The sequence below is a fragment of the Geotrypetes seraphini genome, chromosome 9, assembly GCF_902459505.1.
Source record: "Geotrypetes seraphini chromosome 9, aGeoSer1.1, whole genome shotgun sequence".
Taxonomy (NCBI): Eukaryota; Metazoa; Chordata; class Amphibia; order Gymnophiona; family Dermophiidae; genus Geotrypetes; species Geotrypetes seraphini.
Window position 1 is genome coordinate 2221376 of NC_047092.1, and position 26346 is coordinate 2247721.

The 26346-nt window shown below is 42.6% G+C and overlaps 1 protein-coding gene across 3 annotated transcripts in view; it reads right to left on the bottom strand.

The window, feature by feature from the left end:
• The window catches only part of SEMA3A (semaphorin 3A), a 314404-nt gene that overhangs the window by 26997 nt on the left and 261061 nt on the right, over positions 1-26346 (bottom strand). For all 3 annotated transcript variants that reach the window (XM_033957570.1, XM_033957569.1, XM_033957571.1), the window contains 4 exons: positions 18264-18355; positions 11334-11375; positions 8801-8958; positions 3736-3803 (listed from right to left, as the gene is read on the bottom strand). In XM_033957570.1, coding sequence (XP_033813461.1) covers positions 3736-3803; positions 8801-8958; positions 11334-11375; positions 18264-18355 — 360 coding nt within the window. The remainder of the gene's footprint in view (positions 1-3735; positions 3804-8800; positions 8959-11333; positions 11376-18263; positions 18356-26346) is intronic.

The following is a 26346-nucleotide window of genomic DNA, read 5'->3' on the forward strand; positions in this document are numbered from 1 at the left end:
ATCTATAATGAAGTTTAAACATCTTTTTTTGCTTTCCTGTGGAACTTTGCTTTGATATGAAAAAGGATAGTCAGATCTGACAGGCTCCAAAAAGACCTACATAAATTGCTTTCTCCAGCAGAGGACGCCACTGCCTAATTGTAAACGAATTACTCACTGTTTTAAACACAAGCTCCTCGACTGTAGCTCTCAACTAATGCCTCTCCATAAGAACTTTTTAGTTCCATCACAGAGGAACTCTTTAAAGGAAAAATCAATCAATCATATTGACTGTGGAGAAGACACTCAACCAGATTCCACTAACCAGCATTTGCTCCATGAGACCCCCAAGAACCTTCGCATCTGAGGAGTCAATTAACACATATTCTTTCCCTGGTCAAACAAGCACCCTCATACATCAACTGTCGTCATTTTTTAATGATTCTGTCATGGAATACTTCAATATTAGACGATCAGATTGTGAACTAAGTTGATCATCTGAAATTTATACTCAGGTTACACTTGACCACCAGCTTGTTTTCTCTGCTTACGGATTGGAACAGCAGAGAAGGGAGGCTCCCTTTGGGGAGTCCATTTCTTTCCATTATGAGATAATAACTTTTCCACACCACTCAGTCCCTCGCTGTTCATTTTGGCCAGTTAAACGACCCATAAATTCCTTAATCTGTCTTCTGGTCAGACTTTGCTGGACTGAGATTCTAATGGTGAATACCTACTGTAGTGGTCTGTAAACCTGTCCTTAGCTCCTGCTCCCTCCCTAGACTCTCTCTTAACCAGAACTCAAGCAACCAGTAAACAAAATAAAAAAAAATACTGTAATACTTTAAATAAAAATGAAAATAAAATCAATTTCTGGCAAAAATTGAAGTGTAAACTTGGCACGCCACACCTGAGTATGCCCATACTTTGCCTACCACATGTCCGATAGTTTGTCTGGAACAGTTTATGGTATAGAATAGTGTGGGGTATAGTATTAGTTAGGTCTATTTTCAATAGTGACTCTCAAGCAACCATTCGCTACATTTATCCGGCATCTACCAATCCCCATGGGTGCCGGTTAACTGAGAGTTGTCTGTATAACAGGTCTAAGGTATAACAGATGGTAAGAGCCTGTTCTGTAATGGAGTTGGATTAAGTACAGAAGCCTAAATGCAGCAGAGTCCCATGCAATTTACGGTATTCTGTGCATTATGCATGCAAATGGAAACCCCACCCATGCACCACTCATGTATACACCTCCTTGCAAATACTACTTGGGTGGCATAAGAATATAAGAATAGCTTTATTGGGTCAGACCAATGGTCTATCAAGCCAAGCAGCCCATTCTCATGGTGGCCAATCCAGGTCACTAGTACCTGGACAAAACCCAAGGAGTAGCAACATTCCAGAATCCCAAAGACTATAAGATTCTAGAATCCCAAAGAGCAGCAAGATTCTAGAATCCCAAAGAGTAGCAACATTCCATGCTACCGATCCAGGGCAAGCAGTGGCTTCCCCCGTGTCTTTCTCAATAACAGACTATGGACTTTTTCTCCAGGAACTTGTCCAAACCTTTCTTAAAACCAGCTACGCTATCTGCTCTTACCACATCCTCTGGCATACTGACATATATGCACATTAACACCCAGATTCTATTAACAGTATGCAAATTTATGCACACAAAATTGTGCACTATTATGAGATGTGTGGGCAAGTAAATTGACTAGCAAGCCAATTAACACCAAGAGTTGGGTACTAAGAATCAATTACTGGTGTAATTGGCGATAGTTTGGATTTGGGGGGGTCTCTTGTTGCACATTTTTCTAGAAAGACCCAAAGACAAATCTTATAGCACGTAATTCAAAAGGTGGCATGGAAGTGGGTGGGTCGGGGGGTTCACTGGAAATGCTGGCAGTGTTACGGAATATCAGGGATCCAGCCTTACTTATGCACCAGGATTTATGTAGAGCAGGGGTGTCCAACCTTTTGGCTTCCCTGGGCCGTATTGGCCCCCAAAAATGTTTCTGGGGTCGCACAAACGCTGCAGTAGGACAGAGGAGGGAGCCGGCAAGACAGTAAACACCTGGGGGCATCGCCCTCGACTTCACGGGGCCGCAGGTTGTCCACCCCTGATGTAGAGCATGCCATGGAAATCGGCTCTACACAGCACACAACTCAGACCTCCATGCAGATTATTTTCAGCGCCATATACCCTAAATGCACACCTGCAGGTGAGTAACCAATTGCCTATATAGAGATGCTTAGAGGGCCTGATAGCATCCTACTCTAGAAAGGAAAGTAGACGCCCACTTTTTATTATAAAATTCCAGCGGAACTGGGCGGGGCCTGGATAGGGAATGTTATACTCTGACATTTAGGCCTGAAAGCTTATACCAGCTCTATAGCTAGCAAAAGGGATTCATTTTAAAGCACAAGGTGCAAATGACCTCTTTTTGAATATCCACAGAGCAGGAACAGGCCAGAGAGTGAAAACGCAGTTCCCTACCGCTAGGGTTACCAGATTTTACTTACCCGCCCCCCAGTCCCGGCCAGTTTCTCCCAACCCTGCCCCATTATGCTCATGTCACACCCCAGCCTCACCCCTAGACCCGCCCTCTCAGCCTGTTCTCGTAGGTCAGGAGGGCATCCGTGCATGTGATGCAATGACATCGTGTGCGTGATTGCCCCTCCCGACGTGATCTGCTTTTCAAAATCCGGATGTCTGGTAACCCTACCTAGCGCCCTCTTCAGGTCTGGTATTACAGATCCAGGTGTGGTGTACTGGAGATTGTAGGAGTAATTTCAAAAGGCAGTCTTACTACAAATGGCCTTCCATTAATATTGTGCTTAAGGGGGGGGGGGGCTTTTATAAAGTCAGTTTTGCACATATGTGGCAATACATGCGTGTAAAAAGGTTCTCTTAAAACTGTGCCAGGCATTAGAGGTCACGTGATAACACAGAAACACATGTATACTTTCATTATAGGCATTGCCTAGCGCTTAGTCAGGGTGGATCATGAAGCATATATGTAGATTACAAGTGCCTTAATTTACATGTGGTCTCAGGCAGACGTAACCTAGGCACGATCTCTGCTGTGGTTAAAGCTACAGCCTCAGCACCTTGAGGTTGTGGGTTCAAACCTACACTGTTCCTTGTGACCCTGGGCAAGTCACTTAATCCCTTCATGGCCCCAGGTATATTAGATAGATTGTGAGCCCACCAGTGCAGACAGGGAATAGCACTTGAGTACCTGAATAAATCCATGTAAACTGTTCTGAGCTCCCATTTTGAGAACAATAGAGAAATTTGAATTTGCCACACAGGTTGGACCTGTTTGTTTAAAAATGACCCTTCTGTTTTCTTGATTTATGAAGAGTTTTTCAAAATAAATATAAGCAAAGCGTATTTGATACAAGAAACAAGACTATTAGTTTTGAAACAGAAGAAAAAGCAATATATCCAGAAATTAATCACAACACTAACAATTCTCTCTTAGTCTCCAGATCAAAAGAAAGAGCAACTTTAGCTCCCAATAAGTAAAAAGCACCAAACGTGCCAATCGTTTAAGCCGTTATCAGCCACCTGACTGGCAGATACTCTCTGGATAGGACAATGAAACGAGCCTCATCTGTTCTCTGGGATCTAGACTGTCACCGTCATCTCCTTTCACTTTGCTGGATGGCTGCCTATTGGCTACCCCTGGCCTGAGCTCTATTAGGCGGTTTTGTGTGTTACATCCATTGAGTTCAACTCACCATGGTGCTGAAGATCTGAACAGTGAGTCAGAGGATCCCCATTTCGGATATCTTGCCTTCTCGTGCGCCTAAAATTAAAAAAAAAAAACCAAATGAAATGCTACAACTTTCTGCCTCATAAATATTCAAAATCGCTAATGCATGTTGACACCTCTTAAAAACAGCGCTAGAGTGCATACATCTTATTTTTCAGTGTGCGGGGCGTGTTGGGGGTGGGAGGTAGAGAGTAGGTGTGTCCTGCACTAATCCGTTAGCATATGGACATTGGCATAGGATGAATGCTCTTATTGCCTACAAAATAGGTAACAGCTCACGCGCTAATGGCCATTAGATAATTTCAATATTACTAGAGAAAGCCAAATTGCAGACATTTTTGTGGGTAGCAGACACTTTAGTAAAAGGGCCTCCAAAGGTGTTTGAATACGGCAGTACGAAATAAGGAGCCCTTAAGGAATAATAATAATCATTTATTTTTTCTATACGCTGTCCCAAAAGTTCAAAGTGGTTCACAGCAAGGGAAAAATACATACAATCAGTGAATATAAAACACATAATAACAATCAATAAAAGAATAGATCAGGTAAAAGCATGGAAAGATAAACAATGACCACAATTAAGATGTCGAACAGACGTGTCTTTTCTGATTTTCTAAAATCAAAGTAAGAAGAAGCCTCTAATATAGGTTTTCCAAGTATGTCTTTCTCAGGCACTAAGTCATTTTTATTATGAGCGTGAAAAAAGGACTATTTTCTATTTTTTAAAATATATGGGCCGCGTCCTAACGTTGGCATTAGCACTTGGCCATTGAAAAAAATGACCATGAGACTACTAACCGCCACCTTTTTAGGAGGTTGTAAAGGTACTCAGTAGGAAATCCACCACCGCCTAACTTAACTGTTTTAATTGGTGATAAATGGCGTGGTTAGGGTTTCCAGATTTCACCGAAGGAAAATATAGACCCGTGGCCACGCCCCCAGGCCCGCCCAATTCCGCACCCAGCCCTGCTCCCAGACAGCTTCTGCCACACAATGATGTCACCACATTGCGTCCACGCATGTGAAGATGTCCCTTTCCAACGCAAATTTGACGGGAAGCTTTTCAAAACCCAAAGTGCCGGGTTCTGAAACGCCGTCCGGAACCTCGGACATGTCCTTGAAACGGAGACCCTGTCTGGGGAAATCGGAATGTCTGGTACTTGTTCGTCTCGTTTAAAACCAATTTTTAAAAAAGGAGGAGCCCCCAAAACGGCCACCGTTCTCCCATCTATGGAGGCGCTTTATGACCCTGTGGGTGTGGCTAACGCTGGAACTGGTGTTAGACCTCATAAAGCGCCTTTGTAGCCGTGATTTTTCTGAAAGGTAGGGGGCAAATTCTATAAGAAGCGGCCAAAAGTTGGGTGCCGACAGCGCGATTCAAGCACAATTGGGTGCTGTTCAGTGAATTACACTGAGTGGCACCTATTTTGGAGGCGCCCAGTAAATAGGTCAGCTCTAGGCACAACTATAAGTTAGGCGCCCATGCGAGCGCTTAAGCACACTTAAGAGCAGTGATTCTGCAAGAAGGTGCCTGACACGTAGCCACGCCTAACATGCATAGCGCCTATTTTTTTTGAAGGCCGCCTACATTTTTAGAGGCGCCATGTTACAGAATCACACTTTGTTGATAGGCACCTATGTTTCAATCAGTGCTGATTAAAAAGGCGCCTATCTAGTTGGGCGCCTCCAAAAGTTACAGAATTTGGGCCTGGGTGTTGGAAATGTAGGCCTTTAAAACCCCGGCCAACGTTGCCAGCGCCTACCTTTCACGAAGCCGTAATTCTAGAAACAGCAGAGTTGCATGATGGACACACAATCGATGGCCATTTTTAGGCAGCCGCTGACAACGGCGCCATTTACAAAGACTAGGGGGGACTCAAAGTTTCAGGGAAATACTTTTAAAACCAATAGGAAGATATTTTTTTCACTCAGAAAATTGTTAAGTTCTGGAACGCGTTGCCAGAGGATGTGGTAAGAGCAGTTAATGTAGCTGGTTTAAAAAAAAACGTTTGGACAAGTTCCCGGAGGAAAAGTCCATAGTCTGCTGTTGAGAAAGACATGGGGGAAGCCACTGCTTGCCCTGGATTGGTAGCATGGAATGTTGCTACTCTGGGAATTCCGGAATCTTGTTACTGTTTGGGATTCCGGAATCTTGCTATTCTTTGGGATTCTGTATGGAATGTTGCTACTCTTTGGGCTTTGGCCAGGTACTAGGGACCTGGATTGGCCACCGTGAGGGTGGGCTACCCAGTAAGGCTATGCTTATGTTTTTATGCCTGGGCAAGTAGCTTTCAAAGTTGCCCCTCCCCCATTTTTTCTTTTTTACTGCAAAGATCTTTTTATTTGTTAATTGTACATTTGTTTCATACTGATCGATACTTCAAATTCCTGCTCTGATTAAATGAAAAAAGATATCCAATAGGTATGTTCCGGCTGCCGCACAAATTGATAAAGAATCAGCTCAAGCCTCGCTCTGCCAGCATTAAAATCGATGACAGTGGAGCATTGTTAAGAATTTCAAGAAAGCTTTTTAGTAGCCTTTAGAGAAACCCTAGAATTTGACATGGAAAAGACTTTCCTTCGATGCACCCGAATAGTCTCGATCATAAGATCCAGTCAGTAATCCTTAAAACATTTCCTCTCCTTTTTCCACTTGGCTGGGAAGCAGCTCACGAAAGGGCTGAGTCTTAGCAGAAGAGGACAGAATTCAGAGTTGTCCTTGGGGAAGCCACTCTTTCAACTGAGCTCCTTTCAGGGCTAGATCTTTTACAGTCTGCTAACAAGGTTTCCATCTAACTTACAAGTCTTTCTTTTGTTTTTTCCACCACTAGAGCAAACTCTAAATCTCTCTTTTTATTGTCTTTTGCAATCTACAAATTTGTGACAAAAACCCCCAAACCACTCCCGGAATGGAACTTCAGTCAAAAAAATGTTAAAGACAAAAGAAGAAGAAAAAAGACATCCTAAGTTCTGGGCAAATGGTAAAACATTCCTCTGGAAAGCCTATAAGAGGATTTCCAAACCGGGGCAAAGCCAGGAGGATTAGGCTGCCAGAGCACCATGTCGCCTGCTTTCCTCGAGGCAAAGGTCAAGGATCTTGTTCGAAAGAACACTTTACAGCATCACTTGTTACGAGCTGACCTAAAAAAAAAATAATTGTTTCTTTTGTGCTGGCGAGGGAATGACCCTCTGCAAAAGAACCCAAAAGTTAGGGTCAAAGGTCAGGAGCCATTGTTATGCTTCGAAAAGTCATTTATATAACGATCTAGAAGGACTATGCTTCAAGGCATGAGAAGCAGCTCAGGTTGGGACAGCCATCACATCTGTACTACGGTGGCAACATTTTGGCATCCAGGCAACCTGTAGCCATCTCCAGGTCTAGTATTGGTGGAGTCAAAGCCCTCCTTTTGACTCCATAGTGTTAATGGTGGGCTATATTCTATATGCTAAATCCAGCAGATCATCTAGAGGGGAGAGAACATGACAAAATATATCTGTATCCGGGAAGGGAAGGGAAGGGGAGGGGATGTCCTCTTGATGGCAGTTACCACCGTGGGAAGAACTTGGGTACAGCATGAGAGGAGCTTTGATCTAATTGGTTAGTGGCCATATTCAGGCTAGTAATCAGTTCAGTAAATGATTAAAAGCTAGCTAGGCACTGGTCTGAAATTTGGCCAGTGCTTGTTTGGCTTCCAGGTTGTGGCACTAGCTATCCTGCTGCCCACTCCCTCCCCCATGACTCTGATCCTTCTTCCCTCCCACCCTGCATATATTTAAGGGCCAACCAAACATCTTCCACTCTCATAGTCCCCACTCTCCCTCAACACCAGACCAACTTGTGAATACCTGATAGTCTACTGAGGTTGTATGACAGTGTAAAATGGCTGTTGCAACCTCTAGTGGAAGTCTGAAAATACTACAAGTCAAGAAGATTCTCAGAATCAACGATGTCAGCCAAAAGTCGGATTAAATCAACACTTTCATAGAAGTCCCATAAAGGACTTAATTGAAGAGTCAGCAAGGCCATGTTTCGGCAACCTTGCTTGTGTTAGAAGTCATTCGTAAGTATAGATAGCCACAAGGATAGCAACACTATAGTCTCACTATCGGTAACTAATTCAATCTGTCCCAAAAGACAACTTAAAGCATTCTTGAAAAAGGTCAGAGTCTTCAATTCAGCTACTTCCTTTATGGGTTTTTAATAAAAGTGTTGCTGACATCATTTTTTTTTATGTGAATGAGCCATATAAATAAGTGTCTCTCTGTGGTGCCTGAATATTGTTTCTGTTTCAATAAACACTTGGCCTCTCCTCAAAATAGACAAAACTGATAAATATTGGCCATATTTCAATGTACAGGGCCAAAATGTATTTACTGTGTTTACCAGCCTGGCATTTTAACAAGGGCAACCTCAAGCAATGTTTTACCATGGGGTGTTTACTGGCAACATAGAGAACAAAAATGGGAAGTGTCCTGTACTTTTATCTATGGAGTTTATATAGAATATATTTATTTTAAAATTTCTCTCCCGCTTAACACCTAGGCGGGTTAGGCCTCGCGAGGCATCCTAGAGGTAGGTGCCAGCATATAAGGCAGGTTTTACTTGGCCTAATTTACCAGTGCCTAACTCAGACACCTAGCGACGCCAAGTTAACCACGCTTATTCTCCGCCTCTAGCAAGGCCTACTTTTCAGATAAATGTTGTTAGATGACCTAGGCGTCAAACTCTTAATTGTCAATTTAATTTATTTCTTTTTTTTGATTGGCTGAAAATTGGCATGGCCAATTACCACAGCAATTACGCCAATTTATTTTGTTTTTAAGTTGCGTGCAGATCCCAAAGTTAGGTGTCACTCGGTGTTCTTGATTTGGGTGCTGAGCGGAGCCTAATGTAGGCATCCTATACGGAAGTGGTCCATGATCATAAAACCAGATGCAGAACGATTACCGGAATCTAAGCTTCAGAAAAAGCCCCTTTAATTCCCGAGAGAGTAAGTGTGGAAATGATAAGAATCCCAAAAGACTGCTACCTTTTAGCCGTGGGGAAGTACCGAGAGCAGGAGGAACCGTCCCAGGCGCAGTAGGGGTCTCTGGCTAGGCAGCACTCGGCGCAAGCTTTTCCGTACACGTCACAGCGGTGCAGGGGGATCTGAGAGACTCCAATGGAAGAGCTGATATAAAGCTGTTGCTGTAGAAAGACATTGATAGAAAGATTGTCACACATTTCTTTGAAAACCATTCAGTCGGGTGATTGTTTTTGCATCTCTGTATTGAAGAGAATAATAAGAAAATGGTCCTGATGACAAAGACTGATTTTTCCCAAAAGGTCTTAGCAAATCATGACACAGGATCCTTTTAGAACAGGGGTGGTCAAAGCCACAATTCGGTTGGGTTTTCAGGATTTCCCCAATGAATATGCATGAGATCTATGTGCATGCACTGCTTTCAATGCATATTCATTGGGGAAATCCTGAAAACCCGACTGGATTCCGGCCCTCACGGACCGGAGTTTCCCATCCCTGGGTTAGATACACATTAGATCAGGGGTCCCCAAAGTCCCTCCTCGAGGGCCGCGATCCAGTCAGGTTTTCAGGATTTCCCCAATGAATCTGCATGAGATCTATGTGCATGCACTGCTTTCAATGCAGATTCATTGGGGAAATCCTGAAAACCCGACTGGATTGCGGCCCTCAAGGAGGGACTTTGAGATCCCTGATTTAGAAGAAGCCTTCTTCAATGTAGAGACGCAGAAGTCCTGTAATCCTAACACGGGTCAGAGCTATAGGGAGAGATTCTCTGCTGCTCGATTTCACTACTGCACTACCGGATGCGTGCAGCGCTATACATTAAACCCAAAAGAGATGGTCTAAATAATAATTCCTATTTCTCAAGCTTCCCCCCAGTTGTTCCCATTGGATTCCATGGAGCCTAATGCACGTGGGATGAGCATAGTGTACTCAAAGGACACTTCTCCCCCTCTCATATTTCCTCCCCAAAACAATTACTTCAGGACACCACCTAATTCTTCCCTGGACATAGCTACCCTTTGAGAAATAGGAAGCAAATGATGAGAGAAATTAATTTATTGATGTCTAAATATTGAGAAATTTGGAAGTGGGCAAGAAGTTACTCCTGGCTGAGACTAACTCATGTTTTAGTGCCTATGGACTAAGGGCTCCTTTTACTAAGGTGCACTAGTGTTTTTAGTGCATTCAGGATTTTAGTGCACGCTAAACCCAAGCTACACTTCTAGACCTAACACCAGCTCAATGCTGGCCTTAAGGTCTAGCGTGCGTGGCAATTTGGCGTGCCCTATTCCACGCTTTAAGGGCCTAACACACCTTTGTAAAAGGAGCCCTAAGTATCTCCAAAATTTGACCCTTTAAACAGCTCCAATATTTGCAGAATCGAGGCCTTTCCTTCTTGTATAGTCCAGTGAGCTCCAGTGATTTGTTCGTCTGGTATTTTCTAGGACTTCATTCTCTTCTGACCCACTGGAAAATCTTCAGTCATGCACATACCATCTCTATGCTGTACAAAATACCACATCGTCTGCAACCTGCGTGCACATCTACGTATCAGGTGCTGCTACACACATCAGCAAAGTTGGCTGGGGCCAGACACACTGTCTCAGCTACTTTATCCTGTCCTAACTTATTTGGATGGTTATCCGGGTAACAGCAGAAAATGTCACCATTATCAAGATAAATACCAGCTCTGCCCATTATACTCAGATATTCAGGTAGGGTTACCATATTTTTCTCCAGGAAACCCCAAACACATGACCTCGCCCCATTCTGACCCAGCCCCGCCCCATTCTACCCCAAGCTCCGCCCCCACAAAGTCTCCTCTCTTCTTCCAGAAGAGCTCCAGCCACATCTGGGAGGGCCTGGAACATGTGCTGATGTGTGTAACGTCATCTGCTTATGCTCAGAGGCCCTTCAGATGCGGGCGGAGCTTGTCGGGGCTTTCCAAAACCCGGACAAATGCTGGGTTTTGGAAAGTCCGTCCGAAATCCCGGACAGTCCTCTACAAAGAGGACATGGCCGGGTTTTCACAGACATCTGGTAACTCTAGATTATAGGCACTGGCTTATTTGTGTATAATTTAACCACCTTAGCCAGCATTTTAAACAAACATTGACCACTGTGGTTGAATGTTGGGTTGTGCATTGTCATGGAATTATCTGTCTAACTAAATGTGAGCTTTGATGTCTTCCAAGTAGATGCAATTGACTTGAGTAATGTAAAAAATGTTGCCGGACTTCAATGATTTCCTTTATATCTTAGGTTATGGAAATCAGACTAACCCAATGGACTGTCGTATGTGAAAATAGGCATTCGATCAGCCAACATAATCCAGTTTATGAGCATCTATCGAACTTCCCAGTTGGGTGGTTGCATTTCTTGTTTATTTCCCACCTTGGTAACTGCACGGTTTTGTTTGAAAAAATCATAGAAATGTCAACAAGCGTGTCCTCATTCATATAACACTAGAAAATGCACAACTGCTTTAGAAACACCAAACCCATTGCACATTATGTCATTGAAAAGGGTTGCATACTTGCTTTGTGGAAATCTCCATGGCTGAAATAGACGTGAGCTCCTGGGATGAAATAAAAGGAGAGAGAAAGGTACCATTGGTTTAGTATAACAGAATCAGAAGGTTTCTGGATTTAATATTCTTACTATAATGTCATCATCTTCAGTTGACTTTAATATGGAATATGAGCAAGACCCAAAAAAAATCATATATTTTTTTGTTTATTAATTTTTAATATTGTCTGATGTAAACTGCTTAGGAAAGTCAAATGGTGTATCAAGCTTTAATAAAACTTGAAACTTAAACTTAACCTTGTATTTTCCAAAATGTTCCTGACTTTTGAGTGTTTGTTTCACAAATAGAACATTTTAATGTAGGCAAAGCAATTCAAAATACCTCAAGGCATACTAATATTTATCAGGTGTCTAAATGTATGCTGATTAATGATATACCTAATGGAAATCTGCCTATAGACTTGGTTGTTTTTTTTTCATCCAAAGTAATAACAGATCTGAGCTTGGGTAGGTCAGGTTTATTAAGGTTTTGATAAGAACATAAGAATAGCCTTAGTGGTCAGACCAATGGTCCATCAAGCCCAGCAGCCTGGTCAAGCCAGGTCTCTAGTACTTGGCCAAAACCCAAGGAGTAGTAACATTCCATGCTACCGATCCAGGGTTTTCCCCATGTCTTTCTCAATATATCGCTCATTGTAAGACTAAGCGGTTTACAAAAAATTAGTGGGTTTAACAAGGTCAGGTTATCTTATCAAGTCCAGTTGAAAGCTTCTTGCATACCTATCCTATGGGTGGGGGTTTATCAAGGTGTGGTAAAAAGCAGGTTTTGCTACACTCTAATTTACCAGAAGAGGTTGCTGAATCCCAGGAAAATAGTTTAATGCTACAGGCACATTGGACACCAAGCCAAGGACCAATACTTTTGTCCATCTCTCAAAGAAACTGGCAATGAGTTGGCTCTAGTTCACCCCCTCCTAACAAAAAGGTCCTCTTGCGGCCCTCCTATAATTGACACCCTACTGATATCAAGGATTGAACACCTAAAAGCTTCCCCCAAGTCTAGAATGTCCCTCAAAGGCCCTCAACCTCCCAAAGCCCATTCTCCAGAAATACCGCTGGTGTCTCGGTGTGGGCAGGAACAATCCACAGTAGCTCCTGAAGTCACTAGGATCCAAAATGGTGCAGGAGACCCCTAGGAGTTATGTTTCCATATTAGGGCCTTCTTACTAACCCAGTGCACACTGCCACAGTATGGTATTTACATAGTAATGAGTTGTTTTACAAGAATCGGCATGCTTTACATTTCATTAGTATATAACACAGGGTAACATTGCATTAGGGGCATCGCATCTGGCATAAGGGCTCTTTAACTTGCGTTAAGACAAATAAAGTAAGTTAAGGCCCTAACACAGTTTGACAACTTCCCCCACCCCTTAGTGTCCTACTTCTGGAGGAAAAATGAGGATTATTTTAATTTCTCAAATTTCCTTTTCTTTTTTTAGTTTCAGCAGTTTGGCTGCATGTAATGGAGAGAGCAGCGTACGATACCGTTCACTTTATCCTGCAGTCTGCATAATCATTCTGCCTGAGGATATTAAGGAGACACAGTACAGAAGCCTGAATGGTCACTTTCTATTTTGCTCCAGGGCTTCCTTTTTGGATGCACAAGCCAATAACAGGGCCTGTCAGTGGCCCTGTGCAATATTCACACAGCTTTTGAGGTACAAGTCCTGGCTGCTGGAAATCAATGTTTTATTACCAAAGCACGCACGAGTGTGTTGTGTCAACTTAGATGCCTGAGAGAGAACATTGACAGCACAGCATGGACTGGGATCTATTACAGGAAGTTGGGATACCTTAGCCGGGTGCAGAAAGCAAGAAACATTCCCAAACAGCTGGGTGAAGCATGGCAGAAAGTGCTGACGTTCATTTTTTCAGCATAAGGTCATTTTTTTGGAGGCAGTCTTAGATGCACACCCTGTGGTTACCATAAGGGTCACCTGCTTTCCAACAAAATCCCAGAAAATGAATTGTTCTGGAAATTAATAATATTAGTTGGCAATTTTGATCTGGGGCCGTTCCGAAACCCTTTGTCACTCTGTTTTGATCACATAGTCACAGCTTAATGGGACTAAGTTAGCGTGGGTTTAACGAGAGCAATGCACCCAGACAAAGTAACTTAGTAGATGGTGGCAGATAAAACCTATATGGTCCATCTAGCCAGTCCAACAAGATAACCTCGTAGCATAAGTTATGATGTGATACTATATAGGCACACTTGACCTTGATTTGTCCTTGCCATTTTCTGCCCAGCAATGGCTTTGCTTCTCATTTACTAGTGTTGCCATCTAATCACCGCTAAGCTTGTTTGGGTCCTTGCCTTCCATATGGGATTCCTTTATGTTTATGTAAACCTTTATACAGTATACCGCCTCTACAGCCAAAAAGGATCAAAGCGGTTTACAGCACAACTCAATCAAATTTGTGAAAAGACCTCCATTAAAAAGAAAAAAAGAAAATTAACATTTCTAATGCATATTATCATATTACAAATAAAATTGATACATAAAGTATAAAATTTTACAAATACAAATTGATTCATATTAATTCAAGTTAATGCAGACTGCAGTCCCAGATTCAATTACTCAATTTAAAAAGGCCATTTGAAAAAAAAAATGTGCCTTTAGATGTCTTTTAAAATTCTGAAATTTCTTCCTTTCTTTACTGGTAAATTGTTCCATAATATTGGAACTAAATAGAAAAATGCACCATTTCCAGTTATTTATTTATTTCAATTTCTAGCCCATCTTCCCAGTAGCTCAGAACGGGTTACAAGCCAACATTCACAATGGAAAACATTTTGGACAGATCAAAGTCTATACAGCAACTTAAGTACAGGAGAGTGCAGAAAGGAGGGGGAATATAAAGGGGTCAAGGGGTAGTTTGCAGTTAGAAATTGAAGAGGAGGGTATTTACTGCTTTCCGAAAGCCTTTGAGATATGGGGAACAGCTACTCTATTATCATTTAAAGATCTCAATAAACGCCTCGGCACATAAACAACACTAGGTTAGAAAGATATGACGGTTGTAACTCAAACAATGCCCTATGCGCCAACATCAGAATCTTAAATATAATTCTAAATTCCATTGTTTATCCCTTTCATTTTCGAATTCTGTTACCATTTTCATCTCCACCAACTCCTGCGTCTACTACCCTCTCTGTGAAAAAGCACTTCCTGATATTATTCCCCAGTCAATCTGAATTCATGCCCTCCCTCCTCTGGAAAATGTTTGTATATGAATATTTTTTCAAATATTTGAATGTCTATATTATATTGGAGACGAAAGCTGTATTTGAATTCAAGAAAGCTTGGGACAAGCAAATTGGAGCTCTAAGGGAGAGGAGGGGAGAGGAGGGGAGAGGAGATGGCATGGAGAGGCAGACTAGATAGGCCATAGGGTCTTTAGCTGCCTTCATTTTTCTATGCCACCCCTATTTCTCCTTTCCTCCAGGGTATGCATCTTTAATCAAGTGGATAATGGTGAGTCAGTCGATAAAATGTATATCAATTTTTCTAAAGGCATTTGACAAAGTCCCTCATGAGAGACTCATCTTGTAAACTCTTGTGGTGTGCCTCAGGGCTCCCCCCTGTCCCCCACCCTGTTCAATATCTACCTCACCTTCCTAGGAAACCTCCTGCAAAGCCTCAAGCTAAAATTCTTTATCTACGCAGACGACATTACCATAGTCATCCCTCTAACCAGTTTCACTCAAGAACTTCTTAACTCCCTCACAAGCATACTTAGTCAGATAGAACTCTGGATGCTATCCTACAGACTAAAACTAAACCCAGACAAAACAAAATTCTTCCTAGCAACCCCCAAAGACAAAATCAAAGACACCTCAATTCAAGTTAAAGGATCCACTTTCCCCCTCGAACAAACCTTAAAAATACTGGGAGTAACACTAGACAAACATCTATCCCTTGAGAAACACACCGACATCACAGTCAGAAAAAGTATATCGATACTATGGAAACTTCGCACCATAAAAAAATACTTTGACGACACTTCCTTCCGCCTCTTAGTACAATCCTCCATCCTCAGCATATTGGACTATTGCAACATCATTTACTTGTGCACCACAAAGAAAACCATCAGGAGACTTAGGATGATCCAGAACACGGCTGTCCGTCTCATATTCGACCTGAAAAAATGGGACCACATCACCCCCTTCTTCCACAAACTCCACTGGCTCCCACTAGAATCCAGAATCATATTCAAATTCGCCTGTTTTTGCTACAAAACAATATTTGGTTTATCCCCAAGCTACATCACTCCTCACTTTACCCTAAACCACAACTATAAGACCTCCCGCAAAATCCAACTCTTCGCCTACCCCTCCCTAAAACTATGCCACTCAAAAAAATTCCTTGACAAAACCTACGCCTTCCAAGCCGCCAAACTAAACCCTTGGCTGGCCCAAATGGTCCTCAAAGCCCACAACTACCTCGACTTCAGAAAAACACTTAAAACCCACCTATTCCGAGAGCAAGACCCTTAAAGTCCCAATGCCCCTTCCTTCAATCCTCCTCCTCCCTCCTACCGAAACTTCTCCCCCCCCCCGTCTCCCCCCCTCTCCCCCCTTCTTCTTCCTTGTAGTTCGTAATTCTATGATCAATTTGGAATGTAACCACTTGTAACTACTCTCTCCTTGCTATTCACAACTCTATGATCAATTTGGTATGTACCCATTTGTAACTTCTTTCGCCTTGCTATTCGCAACTCTATGATCAATTTGGCATGTAACTTCTTGTAATTTGTTCTAACCAATGTGAACCGCCTAGAACTCTTCTGGGTATGGCGGTATACAAAAATAAAGTTATTATTATTATTATTATCTGGTCAGGAAACAGAGTAGACCTAAAGGGTCAATTATCCACACAGAAAAGAGTCACTAGTGGAGTGCCTCTAGAGTCTGCGCTGGGATCTGCAGACAGGAGTGATAAGTGAATAATATTCAAAGTCATTAATAAGGCAGAGGATCGCAAGGGTTTGCAGAAGGATCTTATGAGTATAGGGGACTGAGCATTGAACCCCATTTATTTGGCCCTGTTGCTCAGAAGCAACATGTGTCTTCTATGGCTCTTATGGGAGATCTGCATCTCCAAATGCCTCTCATTCAACATCAAGTAAAGTAGTCGTTTCACCATCTGCCAATTAAAGGGTTAACTGGGTGATGAAATTTAACGGCAAATGCAAAGTGATTCAAAAAAAGAAAATACTCCCAACTACAGGTACAAAATGCTGGGCATGAAGTTGGCATCACCCCCCAAGGAAAAGGTCTTGGCATCATTTTAGAAACTAGTGGAAAACCTTGTTTTGGGGCAATCTAGCAACTTTCACCCTAAGGCCCTCTGAACAGCAGTTTTTTTCTCCCAGTACTTTCTCTACAGGGACTAACTTAAAGATCTCAATCTGTTTACTAGAGAGGAGATATGATAGAGATGTTTAAATACCTACATGGCATAAATGCACATGATTCAAATAGCTTTCATTTCAAAGGAATCTCTGGAATGAGAGGGCAAAGGATGAAGTGAAGAGGTGATAAGTATTTCCTTAGATTACTCCTGAGCCTTTTTTTTACAGAAAGGGTGGTAGATGCATGGAACAGTCTCCCGGTAGAGGTGGTGGAGACAGAAACTGTGCCTGAGTTCAAGAAAGCACAGGGCAGACACTTGGGATCTCTCAGGGAGAGGAAGACATAGTGGACACTGCAGATGGGCAGACTGGATGGGCCATTTGGCCTGTATCTGCCACCATGTTTCTGTGTTTTTTTACCTCAGTACCTGCTCACTTCTTACCATAGATTCTATTTCCCACAAATACAGATAATCTTACCAATGGCTTGTACAAAATGTATATTGGCCAATATTCAAAGTGATTTAAGCAGCAGAAAGGGCTCCAGTGGGGACTCCCTCGCTCCTTACCTCCAGAAAATGGATGTCAGAAACTCTTGTGGCAGACTCACCTAATGTACAAAACAGGCTTCTGCATGCACGTAGGTAAAGCACAGTTTTATACCTTCTTTGGAGCAGAGGTAAATTGGTTAGAGAGCATTTGTGCATTACTGGAAGTTGTCGTAGAAGCCTCCTGTACTTTGTCAATGTGCCCTAAGGCTGAGAGGGTAATTATACAAAATATTTATTCACTAATGTAGCAATCATGCACGTAAGTTTTGCCAATTTTCAAAAGGAAAATATGCAAAAATGCTGTGTTTGATTTGAAAATGACCGTGCTGAATCCACATTCACACATTTTAAGTTTGCTCTTTGAAAATAGTTATGTGCAGAAACTCCAAAGGTATTTGTGGAAGTCCACCTGCACCCTAACTCCTCCTGGGATATAAAGAAATTCAAATCAATTACAAAAGTAGCTGCAGATTTTGCAATTTTGCTCTGGTGCTTTATGGATTCAGGGCACAGTTCCTAGACTCAGTTAACCCCCACGTCTTTCAGCTAAGACAAATGAGAGAGAGAGAGATACGTAGAAAGCTGGGGGCAAAACCCATGAATCCTGTCAGGGCTGTGAGGCTGTTACTGTGCCACCACGCTTCCGTCTGTAATATGGTTTTGAAAGGGACAGAAAAGAAGCAGAGAATGGAAAGAGAACTGTAGAAATAATTCACCAGTATCCTGCCAAGAAAAGGCAAGGGCTGTCACTGTCCATGATGCAGTCAAACTGAGACTGGCAATGTCTGCTTAACACTCCCCACATCTTGCAGAAGTTAAGAAGGAAGGCTGGGGCTTACTTTGACTGGTGTCTGGGTGCCTCCATGACAAGCTAATTGGAAGACTCTGCCAGGCGGCCGCTCGGTTACCTCGATGAAATCAGTCTGCAGCTGTGCAGTGAAAAACAGCAAAAAGCTGACACTCACCCAGAAGACAGTCATTTCTTCCAGAACAACTTCTTCCAGATCATGCCAGCTCTCCTTGGGAATTGATACAACTTTCAAAACTGTCCCCACATCTTCAAAAAAATAATAATAAACATTTATGTTAAAATTATACTTTAAAAAAAGTAATCTCAATTACTAAATCTCATTTTTTTATTGCTGTCTTAGTTGTGGAGGGGGGGGGGGGGGCAATTTGGGAGAGGATGGATTCTATGGGGAGATCTTTGGGATCACAAATCCCTTCCTCAACCTCTCCCAAAACATGCCCGTCCTAAAGGGCCTCCCAAAACAACCCTTCTCACAAAGACCCCCACCCCTGTGCATCTCCCCCCTTCCAAAGACCCCCAAGAGTATCTGCTCTCCTACTAGGAAGCCATTTTGAACCTGGAGCCTGCATAGGCGGGACCACCTGGGATTGCTCCTACCATGCTACATTAGTCAACCGGGCTACCCTTAATAATTGTGGTAATTGTGGTAGAACCAGGTGAACCTACAGGGAGTGAGGGTCTTCGGGTAGGGGGTGAATGGTTTTGGTTGGAGAGGGAACCCTTCTGGGGGAGGGAATACTCTATTTAGCCTGGGGTGGTCTGTCTTTCTGGCTTTAATCATTTTAATTGCCTTTAAGATTTGCAAATTAACCACAATTATTAATGACAATTAATTAACACCACTAATTAGCACCAGCCATGCCCGTTTAGAGCTTTAAAAAAAAAAGAATTGGCCATCTGAGAATTGTCACATGGGCACAGTGTGAGCCCATGAAGTACAAAGACTTCTCATTAGTTCCCCCTCTGAGGCAGTGAAGCAGAACTGGCCATTTCTGCATGACAGCTAGCCAGTCTGTGTGATTTCAACTGCGATGTGGTCACTTCTCAGAGTTTCGAGTTTACGGGCTCTGAACAATCTCACAATAGGGAGAATGAGATCTGACATGCTCTGGAGGAATCTCGCTGGACTGAGTTATGGAACTAATTGGTATCAAATGAAAATAGGGAAGGATAACTTTGCGAGGGACACATAGGAAGCAGAAGAGATGGTTAGGTTCAGGCATTTAAGAAAGCCTGAATATTTTAGACAAGATTTGGCAAACATGAAAACTTTTTGACAATATGTATGAGGGGTGTTCTGTAAATGACGCTCAAAAATGGGTTCTGGAAAAGACTGGCACTAAGGACAAATTCGAAAAAATGGTGCTGTTAGGAAGGCATTGTGTGTGTGTTTGTTTTTTGTTTTTTTATTTTTATTTACTGTAATATCCAAAGATGGATTTTCTTTACTCACTGGTCAGTGTTTATATTGTTTCCGGAGTGACCCTAGAAGCTGTAATACTGTAGTTCTGTATAGCTGATCAAAACTGCACATGCTAGGTGTCAAAAAAAAACAAACAATTGCAAAGTTTCACTTTTTTTTAAGTGTTCATAAAATCTATAGGTGTAGCTGTTGCATCCCTTTTTCTACTGAGTACACTTAGTACCGGATTGATAGCTGTCAGCTGTGTGCTTGTTTGAATGAGAACATTCTTTTTTTGAAATATTTAGTCCCTGTTACATGCTGAATATTGCAACTTAATCTGTAGGTGACTTGGTCTGCAATATACTGTAATTTGTTTACATTTTACTTAATAAACATACAGTATATGTATAAAAAAAAAAAAAAAGGAAGGCATTGGTAGGCATTCAACTGGCGCCTAAGTTAATTGTTTTAATTGGCTATTAACAGCATGGTAATTGACCGCGAAGAGGGTGACCTGCAATCATATGGCTGGGAACATTGAAAACAACTATGGGGATGATGCAAAACCGATTTCTTTTTAGATCCGCAATTCATCAAGTCGCTAGGACTCGAGCACACATCGATGGCACCTAACAAGAGCAACAACCATTGACCGCACTGTTAAAAACCAATTAAATACAAATTTAAAATTTAAAAAGTAGGCACCACAAGGCATGGCATCGAAGTAACATCTACACAGATGCCCAGCAGCACTAAACATCAAAAGAGTTGTGGCTATGGGTGGGGTTGACGTTTGACACAGTTAAGAGTGATTCTCCATTGAAGGTACTTGTAGGTGCCAGAAATGAAGTCCTTTAAAAAACTGGCCTACATTTCCAGCGCCTACCTTCGAGGCAGGCTGCAATGCTGAAAACTCAATTAATTGCCAATGCGTTCTTATGCTAAGGCATATTTCAGTTGATAATCGCCTTTCAGAATTTTATTTTTGCTTGTATTTCTGAATTGATTGAATTTGCGCTCTATTCTTGTTTATAACAGGGATGATTAATGATGTTGTTTAGACATGGTAATCGCAGGGAAACGAGATTTTATGGATGTGATATGGAAACCGCATAGTTGTATGCGGTATATCAATTTTTAATCAATAATCAATAATCTGCTGATGTTGTTTTGCCAATTGCAGTTCTGCTTTTAGAATTCAGGCCTAAGCGCTGTACGCCTTTTACAGAAGAGCTTATAGCGCCGATTCTCATGTCCAACTCTGGGCACCAGACTTACACCTGCTGATCCCTGGTATAAGTACTGGCAGCCAAGCTGGGCATGCCGACTCCTGCAATGTTTTGAAATACCCTGAGCTGACTAGGCCCCATTTGGGGATTTAGGCACGCAGACAAATGCACATGGCAATCCTATTTGCTGCCAGTTAACATTAGTAATTGCTGGTTATTGCTGGTTAACAGCACCTTAGACACACATCTCAGGAGCACACCCAGATCTTGTGCATGTGGCGAGAGCTCTTTCCTATCATCTCTCATGCATGTATTCATCTAAGTAGCACCAGTTGATCCATATAAGCAGTGGTTTCCCTACTTTTGTAGGTAAGTGGCTGCCACTTGCACATGGAAGTGGAGGATTTTAATAAACAAGTCTGTTGGGATCTGATTAACAAACCAAGTGGAGATGCTTTTGATAACCTGAGAGGTTAAGCACGATTCCTCCTCATGTTCTTCTTCAAAGCCCAGGTCAATGGGCAAAATTAGCAAACAATTAGGCCCACTGACACATTTTCCTGCATTGCATTCAATACTATAGATACGTGAAGGACCACCGAAATCGTGCTCACCTACCTCTTCCAGATAGCCTTCAACTCATAACCCTGCTCCCCACAGCGCCCTCTGCTCATCACCCCAACCCTGGCATCCTGTTTGCCTGTCTTGACTCTATACAACACTCTAGAAATAATTAATAGTAGTAGCAGATCCGGGAACCATCTGCATGCATACGTGTTTTTTCACTGTGTCCTGTTAAGGCCTGGGGAGATGAAATGCATGATTTCAAATGTACCTGGCTTAGTTCTAAATTCATCTCATGATATGCTGAAGTGGCTTTTAAATTTATCGTTTATTAGAAAATTTTGAGAAAGAAGTCAAAGCATTGCACAGTCTGAACTAGAGAGCTGCACGGGAACGGGGACGACGGGAATCCCGCGAGACCCGCGGGCATCCCGCGGGTTCCCCCTTCGGGTCACGGGGATCCCGTGGGGACGCCCCTAGGGTCGCGGGGATCCCGTGGGGACGCCCCCTAGGGTCGCGGGGATCCCATGGGGACGCCTCCGAGGGTCGCGGGGTTCCTGCGGGGCTGGATGTACTCAGTCGCGCGGCTCTTCTCCCTACCTTCTCTGCTTGCAGCACGAGCCGAACGGAAGTCTTCCCGACGTCAGCGCTGACGTCAGAGGGGAGGGAGGACTTAAACAAAGCCCTCCCTCCCTCCGACGTCAGCGCTGACGTTGGGAAGATTTTCGTTTGGCTCTGTGCTGCAGGCAGTGCAGGTAAGGAGGAGAGTAACCTCGCGGTTCGAGTGGCTACCAAGGGAGGGGGCGGTCCGCCCCGCCCCGCCACACCACACCCCGCCCCGGTTGCAGCACAGCCAGCCTTACTTTTGTGGCACTTCCCCGACCAATCGACAACAGCCCCGATCCGACAATCCTCCCTGCCCTGTAGCCGCGAATCTAAATTATCTTCTTACAGCAGCTGTAATAAGGTAATTTAGATTCGCGGTTAAGGGCAGGGAGGTTTGTCAGACCGGGGCTGTTGTCGGTCGGTCGGGGAAGTGCCACAAAAGTAAGGGGACCTGGCCGGCTGTGCTGCACCCGGGGCGGTAGAGAAGGAGGGGGGAGAAGGATGCTGAAAGGCCATGGGGAAGACGGGAGGGGGGGGAAGGACTCTGAAAGCACTTGAAGACAGAGGAGGGAGAAGGACGCTGAAGCACATGGGGAATACAAAGGGGTGGAGAAGGACGCTGAAAGGCCATGGGAAGGGCGGGGGGGAAGGACTCTGAAAGCACTTGTGGAAGACAGAGGGGGGGAGAAGGATGCTGAAAGCACATGGGGAAGACAAAGGGGTGGAGAAGGACGCTGAAAGGACATGGGGAAGACGGGGGGGGGTGGAGAAGGACACTGAAAGGCCATGGGGAAGACAGAGAGGGAGAAGGACATGGGGAAGATAGGGGGAGAAGGACGCTGAAAGGAAATGGGGAAGAGAGAGTAGGGAGAAGACGCTGGCAGGGAAGAAGACAGATGCCAGACTATGGGGGGAGCGGAGAGAAGAAGATGGGTGCCAGACCAATTTTGAAGGGGGAAGAAAGGGAGAGGCACAGTAACAGAGCAAATGGAAGATGCAGAAGGAAGAGAGACAGTGGATGGAAGGAATTGAATGAGAACATGAGGAAAGCAGAAACCAGGCAACAAAGGTAGGAAAAGAATTATATTTCTTTTTTTTTATTTTGCTTCAGGATAAAATAGTATATTAGTTGTGTTGATAAAAATTTATAAACATTAGAGGCTCTGGTAGAAACCCGTTTGCAAAGTATGTATTCTTCCCAATTAATATTTTCAAATTAATAAAGTCTTTTTGCTTATTTGTAAATGGGTTTCTACCAGAGCCTTTAATTCAGTAGCATAATTAAATGAAATAACTATTTCTGAAGTTTATAGGGACGGGCAGGGACGGAGGGGATTCCTCGCGGGGACGGGTGGGGACGGAGGGGATTCCTCGCGGGGACGGGTGGGGACGGAGGGATTCCTCACGGGGACGGGTGGGGACGGGTGGGATTCCTTACGGGGACGGGTGGGGACGGGTGGGACTTTGGCGGGGACGGGTGGGGACGGGTGGGATTTCTGTCCCCGCGCAACTCTCTAGTCTGAACTGCTACTTTTTCCTTCCCCTAAAGATTTCTGATTTTCTCTAGATGTGGACTTGAAGAGATGTCATTTTTTGTAATGCTGTTAATTTGATTTGATGACTTCTTTTTCCTGTTTCTTATGGTCTATATTGTAAGAATTCAAATGATCAACACATAAAAAATACAATCTAAGCTTTCTTTTACTAAGCCACGGTAGAGGTTTATACCGCGGCCCGGGACGCTAAATGCGCTGATGCTGCTCCGACGTGTTAAATATTTGGGCACAATTTCAATTGCTATGGCCAGTATTTAAATGAAATGCCAATTTTGGATTTGAATACTGGTTTGATTGTTATTACTTTTTTCTCTGGGGATGTTTTATTGTTTAAAATCTTAAATCTGAAGCTGTTACGTACATGACACCACCCTGTTTTATAATAAAGCATAGATCGTCGGCATACAAATAGAAAAGTAAACTCAGAGGAAAAAGATAAGAGGCCGCAGTGGCTACAAGGAAGAAGATCAGCTAATAGAGATGGGACACAGTAAAAGTTTGGGAACTTTATTGCTCATCTTCCCCAAATGACAGAAAACCAGAGAGGACAGCAACAGGGCAGACTAGGAAGGACATTCTCTGATTTTTCTGGTCATAGGGAGAGAGAAATACATGCATGATGCCACTCTCCATGGAGTAATGCATGCCGTAGGAATTTTATCCAAGAAAAGGAAGAGAATGTTCTAGAAAGGTGCTCCAAAATGGCACAGATTTTCAGATAATACTAACCAAGCAGGTTCTCCATTTCTTAAGTACGATCCAGCTACAGCCTCCCTGTCCTGTGCTCTGGACGTTCCTATCGAGATGCATGCATTGCTCCTTAAAAAGGTTTGATCTTGCTTTCACTGTTGCATTTCCCATTTAGAGGGAATATTTGTAACCTGTTAACTATGAATTGCAATCAAAGGCAATAACTTATAATATCATTTGACAACTTTGGTGATATTTACCACCTACTTGCCAAATTGCAGCTTAAAAAATGGATCAAGGGCCTACTACAAACTCATTTATTTAGCCCGTCCTCCCAAAGGAGCCCAGAATGGGTTACTGGAATACATTCATATTATGGGTAGGACAAATTTTAGTGAGATATAGACTTTACAGCATTTACAGCATGGACAAAGGGGTTTGGATTACAGCAATTACAGTATAGACATAACATGCAGACTTAGTGGACATAGGGTGGTTTAAATTGCAGTATTTTTGGTGTAGATATACTAGGAGGTGAAGTAGCTTTTCTTTGCAGGTGGATGCATCTTTGTTGTCAGAGAATGTGGTAGTAATTCAGGTTATATTTACGGTGGCATGCAAATTTTAGCGAGATTCCATGTGGTATATTAGGTGGTGTCTTTGGGGCTTCCATAAAGTTACAACCTCAGCATCCTAAAACCTGGCATCTTTAACAAGGATTTAGCATCTTGCTAAGATTTTGAACTGCTCTGCTCTCCCTATCCCCGACCCTGATGAAATTATGAAACGCGTCGGTGGGGATTGAGGCAGACCCAGTTTCACAAAGCTAAGTATTGCCTTTGCAGTAACTCTTAAAAAATGACCAATATATAACTTATTGAAGCACTTGCACTTTATAAGCGTTATGAAACGTTATAAAATAACATATTCACACATTACTATGTTCCTATGAGGACGGCTACCACACGTAGATCTGGTGTGGCATTCTGAGGAACTCGTGTGTTGAATTTCTCCAATTCAGGTGGTAACTTGATGTTTACTGGGATTTCAGGATTGTCTTTTGTGTGCACATTTAGACTTTGAGTTCCAATAATATCAGGGAAGCAATTAGAAACTTTTGATATTCGTGTTTTGTTTCCAATAGAAACTGAAGATCTAATCAAATCGAATCTTAGATTTTTTTATATTGATTCATCCCAACAGGAGGGCTCAACTCGGTTAACAAAATATTAATAAATGTATACAAGAGATTAGAACAGAAACTATATCTTTTAGGCCAGAGTTTTATCTTTTATGACTGATTATTTGAAAATGAAGGATCATAAGTAAATTTCTGAAATAAATATGTTTTCAGTACTTTACGAAAAGTGGGTAGATGAGAGAGAACTCAAATTATAGAAGGAAGGTCATTCCAAACTTTTATGAATAAAAAAGGAAATGATCGACAAACATTGGCCATAGTTTTTGTTCCTTTAACAGAGGGAAAGCCAAGTTTCTATTTCTGAGAACTCCTAGAATTAGAGATTTCTTGTGAACCAAAGGAGAAAAAATACCAGATAGGATTTGGAAAATTACAGTTGGATCTGCCAGTAAACAGGAAGCCAGAGAAGGGATCTCAGTAAAGGTGTGACATGGTCATATTTACTATTTTGGCTATTTCTTTATAAGTTTTTCTGACTTCTGTAATGTTATATGGGGCCTTTTATCCCGCCAAATCCTTCACAGTGGAGTTCAAGGCGGGTTACATCAACATTTTGTTAAATAAGATTCAACATATAATGTAAAGTTAAATATTCGGTCACTTCTATCATAGTCATATAAAATACTCCCCCCCCCACACACACACTTTTACAAAACCATAGCGCGGTTACCACCACGGCCGTCACTTAAAACTGTGCTATGGTTTTGTAAAAAAAAGGGGTGGGGGGAATAGTGGTTATACATGACATATTTCATATCACAGATCTCTGAAATAGCCACGTTTTCAGGTTCGTTATGGCCAGAGAATCAAGTCTAAGGTTCATTATTAATAGCAATCTCTCAGTGTACTTTGAGTGAAATGGTGCGGTGGCCGTGTTAATCGACTCTTCAAGGTACTATGTAGAAATAAAACAAAAACATAAAGGAAAAAAAAAAAATTGCTTTTTTATTGGACTAACGTAGGGCTCCTTTTATCAAGCCGCGCTA